The 9,061-nt window shown below is 48.3% G+C and overlaps 1 protein-coding gene across 1 annotated transcript in view; it reads right to left on the bottom strand.

Annotated features, from left to right (window-relative positions):
* Positions 1–2,149: 2,149 nt before the first annotated feature.
* Positions 2,150–9,061, bottom strand: part of cemip (cell migration inducing hyaluronidase 1) — a gene marked incomplete at both ends in the record, with an annotated part of 48,400 nt that continues 41,488 nt past the window's right edge. Inside the window, 7 exons of the mRNA XM_084437454.1 lie at positions 2,150–2,277; positions 4,178–4,278; positions 4,814–4,971; positions 5,187–5,273; positions 7,146–7,350; positions 7,768–7,953; positions 8,872–9,061. The exon at positions 8,872–9,061 is cut by the window's right edge and continues 22 nt beyond it. Of these exons, the coding sequence (XP_084293580.1) occupies positions 2,150–2,277; positions 4,178–4,278; positions 4,814–4,971; positions 5,187–5,273; positions 7,146–7,350; positions 7,768–7,953; positions 8,872–9,061 (1,055 nt within the window). The remainder of the gene's footprint in view (positions 2,278–4,177; positions 4,279–4,813; positions 4,972–5,186; positions 5,274–7,145; positions 7,351–7,767; positions 7,954–8,871) is intronic.

Raw genomic sequence — 9,061 nt, 5'->3', positions numbered from 1 at the left:
ACATGGATATACTGGCTCGCGCTGGATTTTAAATTTCTTCTACAGGCCTCCGAACAACACAAAAGTGATCTGGGTGAGTCAAACTTCTTATAATATGTCGTAAATAAGGTCCAGGTTGTCAAAAACGAGCATAGTCCTTTAAGTCTTTTTTTCTTGAAGTAGTATCATAGAATCGTAGTAGCATTGCAAACGTTTTATCATTCCAACCCTAGGACTATTTATTTGACATTTTTAGTTGTACTTTCCCCAACCAACAAAATCCCCTAACTGTTGTTGTGTTTTAGAGGCAATTAAAAGGCTCACACGATTATGGGGGCCATGGCAGGTCCACTCACACGGTTATGGGGGCCATGGCAGGTCCACTCTGGAGGGTTTAAAAGTTGACTTAATGGGATATTTCTTTATGACTTTTTTTCCCTTCCTCAGCGTGAGCTGAGCTAGGCATTCCTCAACCATTTATAATGGGCCAGGGGCCCCACCCTCTGCTCTGTGCTCTGAACTACACACTGCACACTCTGCACGCGTGCACACACACAGACACGCACACACACACACACTTTGCACACGCGCACACACATGCACACACACACACAGAGAAACAACACAGACATTGCCCCTATTGATGGTATTTCAAATCTCTACAACCCATTAGCTCATCCAATAAAACCTAAATGAGTTATTCTCAAAAATGATGTGTCTGTAAAATACTGAGTTGACAGATTTGTGAAATCTGTACTTGATGTGTTTCTTTGTAAAACATAATAATCCATAATCATAGGACTGTGTGTGATACCTCTCTGAAAGAGGGATGTAGCGTTGCAAAAGTGCCTCGGATTCTTAGAGGAAAACCACCTAGGGTTGTAAACATTCTCACTGGAAAAAACTGAGCCGAGTTTATAATGACTCATTGTTCATTTATTTCTGTACAAAAGTTTTCAGGTTCAAAGTCATCACTTTACAAGCCCAAGTCACGTATACATCACATCCATTTGGTGAATGGTTAAAACAATTGATCAACTATCATGACGCTAGTATGTAGTGTGTGCAGTATTATTCTTTTTGAAATGCTATTTGTTTCTTACATACAGTATGCAGTAGGACAGTAATACATTACAACTCAAAAGATGTCCCTTCTATATTTGTTCAATTGTGTCTGTACAATAAATAAGTATAAAATATATCTCTGTTATCAATCTGTGGAATCTTAAAAACACATTAAACATACAAAACACTAACAACTACAAGCTCCGAAAAAAGACCAGCTATTTCGGCTAGGGAAATCTTCCTTATCTTGCCAAATTTGAAAAATAATACATTATATGTTCCAATTTTAAACCTGATTCAGTGTCAATCTAACTTCAACACGTTTTTATTTTGGGGGGTATTGTCTGAGAAAAGATTGCACTTTGCACATGGCCTAATAGCTCAGTAGATATTTTACATTAGCCGGTTGTACTTTTTCCATTTTGGGCTTCTCGCTGGTACAGTTCAAACACAGATAGATGGACCACAAGCAAAATGAAACTGTTATGAAACAGAAAAACAACACAACATCAAGTGGGAGTGGCCTCACAGCACAAGGCCACGCCTCCGCAAAGATGAGACTGGCTAGAGAAACGGCACCAGACAGACAACAGGAATGCTTCTTTGTATTTTTTTGTTCTTTTTCTCTTTTGTCACTTTAAAAGTCAAGTCCAGTCAAACGAACAGTACAGTCGAATCACGTCCACAATGTCACGTACACGGACACCTGCTTGGGAAGGTGTGAGAAACGCATGCGTTTGATTGGCTGGCCCCGTAGTAGCCCCTCCCCTGGGCCTCACACACAGACAGCTCATCAGGGCAGTGCTGGCTCTGAGTAGAGGTCACCCACCCCAAACTACACCTCCAGGGTGAGATCACCAGTAAGGCCAAACCTAACCTTGAACATAACACACTGAAGAACATCTGACCCTGGACCAGTAATTGGGGGCTACTTAGCAGTGCACAGCAGTGCTGGCAGTACATGTACATGTGTGTGTGTGTGCGTGTGTGTGTGTGTGCAAGTGTGTGTGTGTGCGTGTGCTTTTGTGTGCGTGTGTGTGCGTGTGTGTGTGTGTGTACTGTGGGGGATGGAGTCTCTCGGTTGTCCCCCGGCCATGCCTGGCCCTCATAGCTTCATCTTCCTGACCACTGGGATGGGCAGGACCTGGTGGATCTTAGCCCTCTCGTCGTCCACTTCCAAACGAACCCAGTCAGGATGGAAAGAACCCTTGAAGCCCACAAACGCCATCTTATCTGCAGGAGAGAGAGAGAGAGAGAGGGAGGGAGAGAGAGTGTGAGTGAGGGAGTGAGAGAAATTGAGATAGAGAAGAGAGAAAGAGAGAGTAAAAGTGAGTGAGAGAGAGAGAGAAAAGAGAGATGAAGAGAGAGAGAAATAGAGGAGAGAGTGAAGAGAGAGAGGGAGAGATGGAGAAGAGAGAGAGCGAGATGGAGAAGAGAGAGAAAGAGAGAGATGGAGAAGAGAGAAGAGAGAGAAAGAGAGAGATATGGAGAAGAGAGAGAACGAGAGAGAGAGAGAGAGAGAGAGGAAGAAGAGAGAGAGAGAGATGGAGAAGAGAGAGAACGAGAGAGAGAGAGAGAGGAAGAAGAGAGAGAGAGAGAGCGCAGGAGAGCCGGCATTCCTCCTCCAGACTAGGTCAGTACATACCATAGGGGTTCTCACCCCACCCAGGAATCTCATTTACACAAATAGAGCACGCATGTGTTCCCCCTCACACCCGCCTGCTCTGGGGTGGAGGTGAGGACGCTGCTCTCTAGAGCGACGGGGGTTCCAGGTTCTGGGTTCCACACTCCTGCATTCCACAGCTTGAGCTGCTCTGTGTACGTTAGAGAGATGAGAGGCTGGGCTGAGAGGAAAGACCCTGCTGCTCTGGCATCTCTCTCTCTCTGTCTCTCTCTCTCTCTCTCTCTCTCTCTCTCTCTCTCTCTCTCTCCGTCTCTCTCTCTCTCTGTCTCTCTCTCTCTCTCCGTCTCTCTCTCTGTCTCTCTCTCTGTCTCTCTCTCTCTGTCTCTCTCTCTCTGTCTCTCTCTGTATCTCTCTCTCTCTCCCCCTCTCTCTCTCTCCTCTCTCTCTCTCTCTTTCTCTCCCTCTATCTCTCTCTTTCTCTCTCTCTCCCTGTCTGTCTTTCTCCCTCCCCCTCTCTCTCTCTCCCACACACACACACACACTCACACACACAGACTCGCCATGCCCTCTCATAGGGGTCTGTCTGTGTTTATCTCTTGGGCAGATACAGACAGGGGCAACAGTGGAATGTCAGGTTTTCCAGAGGAACGCGCTGAGTCATCACAGTGACACGGCAGAAGCTTCCTAACGTCCAATGAATCAGCATCACTGGGAACCAGCTGAGAGGTCATTTGTGTCATCAGGCCACCCACAGTGCTGTTACTACCGATGACAAATCCTTGATTACCAACTAAGCCAACAGTCAAGCAACTTTAAACACATTTTCTGACGGTAGCGGTGCCATTGTCAGAGTAGCATAGCAATGGCGCCACCTGCTGCATCTTTGTGGGAAATATTTCCTGGAAAAATTCCTAGAAATCATTCATGAGACAGTATTGCGAACGTGTGTGTGACATTTCTTTAGGTACAGGATAGGCTTTTGTTCCGAGACTAGGTTCCGTTTCTGTGAAGCGAGTAGCAGTGCTAGGGAAGTACGCTAATGTAACGTTGGCAGACGGACAGAGGCGTCCAGGGTTTTTCCTGCATAGAGGATTTTTTGGCCCCCAAAGAGATTTTAGCCAGAGCCAAAGGAAAATGTGCCAAAATTCTAACATTTATAATAATAATAACAATTCAAATCCTCTCCAAATGTGTTTGATAGCTAGTTTCAAGTGCAGCCCATCCCTCTTTCTTGCATTGTCCATGGTTTGGACCACTAGTAATCAAGATCATTAATAGACAGGTTATCAGTATCTTAAACATTTTGTCTTCATATCCATTTTGTGTCATGTCGGAAGATTTCCCACGATTGTGAAAAGTGAGTTCAGTCAGAACGACAGTGAAGAATATAGGCCTAAATATGCTGGTAGGCTACTTGCCATAAACCGGAGGATTCCCCCCCAAAATGTGTGCGCATCACCCCCCAAAGACCCACTCTGAGCCAGGAAAACCCAGTGTGTGTTGAGTCACCTCTCAGCCTGATGTTCCTGTCTGCTCCGAGCCTCTCCAGCACTTTGACCCAGGGCCCTCTGGTCACCAGACGTCCCTTCGACGTCATGATGACGATGGAGCTGCAGGTCAGAGGTCAGAGAGCACAGAGAAACAGGGATGGAGGTTAAACGATCGGTTCACTATTTCGGTCTGGCTGATCGCCTCAGTATTGAGCTGGCTACAGTTGTTCTTCAGGCACACCCTCGGCTACAATGGAAGTCAACGGGGCCAGTGAAACCCTGGAAAAAGTACGAACCATTGCTGTTATAAAAGATTACAAATATACTGTTACAAAGAGCTAGTAGCTAGCTATCTAGTAGTCGCGAGCGAGCCAGGGAACTCCAAGGTGAGGTCAGGATTGGTAGCCTAATTATGATCAGCTGCTTCTCAAGCGGATGTGTGAGTGTGTGTGTGTGTGTGTGTGTGTGTGTGCATGTGTGTGTTAGGCCAAACATAACCTTGAACATAACACACTGAAGAACATCTGACCCTGGACCAGTAATTGGGGGCTACTTAGCAGTGCACAGCATTGCTGGCAGTACATGTGTGTGTGTGTGTGTGTGTGTGTGTGTGTGTGTGTGTGTGTGTGTGTGTGTGTGTGCGAGTGTATCGTACCTGTCCTTGAGCCCAGTGATGTAGTTGTCTATCTGGGCGGGGATCCCCATGAGTATAGAGTTCCTGAAGCCCTTACTGTCCAAAACCTTCCCATCATGCCCGTCGATGACCGTCAGCTGCACCCCGTCCTCCGCCTGGTACAGCTTCCGGCCGCTCACCTGCCCGGCAACAGCGACAGCAACAACAGCCAATCAGATCACAGCTCTGCTCCTAGCTGTGCTGTCAGAATCGGTGCTGTACAACTGAGACAGGCGGGTTAAGTTTATACGAGCGTTGAGTGTGAAGCTTAACCCCGCCGTGCTTCGGCAGCGTTGACAGGGCAGGGGGATGAGCCGGTGAGAAGGTGCTGACCGGGCGCCACGGCTCCTCTCACCTCGATGTAGGCGAAGTCCTCCTTGATGTGGAAGAAGCGCGTGTTAAAGGACTCCAGCTTCACCTCCAGGAAGTGCTCTGGCGTGTGCTGCAGATGAGTGAATGAATGAATTTATTGACGGATTAAGACACAACAAGAATCCAAAGGATAGCATGAGAAAGTGTAAACACTTATTTCCGTCATGGTCCTGGAGCTGTTAAGACACATCAACACGTACATTACATTGACACAAACACATCAATTTAAAAAAGTAGAAAACTAAACTTCAGACTAAAACCTGAACATCACACATTAGATTATGACCGTTAGAATCCTATGCTATTTCAAGGGGGCTATTCTTCTACTCTATCCTGAGACACATCCTGACGTTGCTCTTAAGAGACACCTTCTCAACATGGCATTCTCACCACTAATCCCTTCCCCCGTTTCCTTGTTCCAGGAGGAGAAATTCAACGAAGGCATCATTGATTTTGAACTTTCGAGCTGAGTTAAGCTAAGTTCAGAGACACCAGAAGGTAGAGAGACACCAGAAGTTAGAGAGAGACCAGAAGATGGAGAGACACCAGAAGGTAGAGAGAGACCAGAAGGTAGAGACACCAGAAGGTAGAGAGACACCAGAAGGTAGATAGAGACCAGAAGGTAGAGAGACACCAGAAGGTAGAGACACCAGAAGGTAGAGAGACACCAGAAGGTAGAGAGACACCAGAAGGTAGAGACACCAGAAGGTGGAGAGAGACCAGAAGTTAGAGAAATACACCAGAAGGCAGAGAGAGACCAGAAGGTAGAGAGAGACCAGAAGGTAGAGAGATACCAGAAGTTACAGAGACATCAGAAGGTAGAGAGATACCAGAAGGTAGAGAAACCAGAAGGTAGAGAAACCAGAAGGTAGAGAGACACCAGAAGGTGGAGAGACACCAGATGGTAGAGAGACACCAGAAGGTAGAGAGAGACCAGAAGGTAGAGAGACACCAGAAGGTAGAGAGACCAGAAGGTAGAGAGAGACCAGAAGGTAGAGAGACCAGAAGGTAGAGAGACCAGAAGGTAGATAGAGACCAGAAGGTGGAGAGACACCAGAAGGTAGAGAGAGACCAGAAGGTAGAGAGACACCAGAAGGTAGAGAGACACCAGAAGGTAGAGAGAGACCAGAAGTTAGAGAGAGACCAGAAGGTAGAGAGACCAGAAGGTAGAGAGAGACCAGAAGGTAGAGAGAGACCAGAAGGTAGAGAAACCAGAAGGTAGAGAAACCAGAAGGTAGAGAAACCAGAAGGTAGAGAGACACCAGAAGGTGGAGAGACACCAGATGGTAGAGAGACACCAGAAGGTAGAGAGAGACCAGAAGGTAGAGAGACACCAGAAGGTAGAGAGACCAGAAGGTAGAGAGAGACCAGAAGGTAGAGAGAGACCAGAAGGTAGAGAGACCAGAAGGTAGATAGAGACCAGAAGGTGGAGAGACACCAGAAGGTAGAGAGAGACCAGAAGGTAGAGAGACACCAGAAGGTAGAGAGACACCAGAAGGTAGAGAGAGACCAGAAGTTAGAGAGAGACCAGAAGGTAGAGAGACCAGAAGGTAGAGAGAGACCAGAAGGTAGAGAGAGACCAGAAGGTAGAGAGACACCAGAGGGCAGAGAGAAACCAGAAGGTAGAGAGATACCAGAAGGTAGAGAAACCAGAAGGTAGAGAGACACCAGAAGGTAGAGAGAGACTAGAAGGTAGAGAGACACCAGAAGGTAGAGAGACACCAGATGGTAGAGAGACACCAGAAGGTAGAGAGAGACCATAAGGTAGAGAGACACCAGAAGGTAGAGAGACCAGAAGGCATGAGGTAGCGTTAACGCTAGCTAACACGTTTGTGAAGGAGACAACGCTAGCTAAACGCTACTCACCACTTTGAGATTGTCTCACAATAAAAAGTGCTTTATATATAAATTTATTTTACAATGTTTAACGTCCCCCCCTCACCAGATTGCCGTTGGGTAGTTTCCTGGGCATGGGCACGTCCACCACGGGCATCTCTGCGTAGCGGGGATAGGCTTCCACCATGCAGTTGCTGGGGCCGCTGCCCTTGGGGATGACGGCGGTGATCTTGACCCTCTCACAGCCCTTCTCTGAGCAGAAGGCAAACTCCTCCCTCTCGTTATGGGCCTTCACCCTCAGGAACAACAGGCTGAGGGGACAGAGGACACGCGCGTCAGACCACACACACACACACACACACACACACACACACACACACACACACACGTCAGACGCCACACACACACACACGTCAGACGACACACACACACACGCCAGACGACACACACACACACACACACGTCAGACGCCACACACACGTCAGACACACACACACACACACACACACACACACACACATCAGACACAACACAAACACAGACAGACACACACACACACACACACACGTCAGACACCACACACACACACACACACACACACACACACACACACACACGTCAGACACCACACACACACACACACACACACGCACACACACACACTCTTCCTATTCCACTCCTCTCTCTGCTCCTCCCTCCCTCCTCCCTCCTCCCTCCTCCCTGGTTACCCCGTCTCCTCCTCCCAGTAGTAGTAGCCCCTGGCCAGGTGGGAGTGGCTAATCTTCTCCCGCTGGGCGGTCCTCATGAACACGCCGGTCTTGCGCGTCTGCTTGGTCAGGCGGTTGTGGATGTCGGAGATGATGGTGAAGGTGGTCCCCCGAGGGTAACAGAACCCCACACTGATCCAGTCCTTCCTGAGACGAGACAGCATTTACTACGCTGCAGATCAATGTGTTTACCCCGCCAGTAGAAAGAAGCCGATAGTTGGCAGCGACATCTATAATGTAACAATGATCATTTATTGAGCGTGGTCGATACAGACGCCCTCGGAGAGCCAGTGTGCTTCTCAAGAGGGTCAGGGGGTCAGTATTCTGCTCCGGCTGTATTTTATATCAGGTGAATCGTGAGACTATTTGAACGGTCTTTTGGTGGAGCGTGAACCACAGCACTAACTAGATCTATTGCTTTTTCGGCCTGCAGTTCTACCACACGAACGGTAGGTGGCGCCAGAGTAGCGTGAAGCGCTCGGGGATTCCTATAGAGAGATTCACACTTTTAATCTATTCAGAGCTGCTCTCCACTTCCCCCAGGGTATATTCAGGCCATAGGGAATAGCTAGCATGCTTGAAATCCCTGCCATGTTTACGCCATCTGAGTGGTCGTGAGCGACGCTATCAAGTATGTTGCTAGGACGGGAGAGTCAGGCGCTATGACAACCAGCTCGTGACCACAGCCCCGTCCTCGTCTCTGCTGTGTAGCCTAGCATTTAAACAGCCAGCGGGATTCTGGGAGCTGAGGGAGAGAATGCGACGGTTGGGACCGTGTCTTCTCATTAGCCGAGGCTCAGAGATGGCTTTCTGCGGGAGATTGAGTCATGGCATGTGTGAGGAAAGTGACCTCAATATTTCTCGTGTCATGTTGTTTGCAGTCTGCAGACGTGAGAGGAATGCTAAGGAAGAGCCACGCGGCGCGCTAGTGTACAACGGGTAGAAATAGGTCAATGCAAATTGGGGGGAATAATGATGAAATGAACCACCTATATTAAAAATGTAATGTGTGTGTGTGTGTGTGTGTGTGTGTGTGTGTGTGTGTGTGTGTGTGAGTCTACTGACTTGTTGAAGTTGATGAGCCAGACGGTGACCTCGGCAGGCGCGGCCTGGTCCCAGTGGACGGTGTAGCCCTTGGACAGGGTGACCACAGGCTGGAACTGCTGGTAGTGCTTCCTCTTCCCCAGAGCGCCCTCTAGGGCCAGGGGGTGGTCGGGGTACTCATCCTTCACCATCAGCATGTTGGGACTGGCCG

The sequence above is a fragment of the Borostomias antarcticus genome (genome assembly GCF_949987555.1).
Source record: "Borostomias antarcticus genome assembly, chromosome: 4".
In the NCBI taxonomy this organism is placed as follows: Eukaryota; Metazoa; Chordata; class Actinopteri; order Stomiiformes; family Stomiidae; genus Borostomias; species Borostomias antarcticus.
This window is presented reverse-complemented; position numbering and strand designations above follow the sequence as displayed.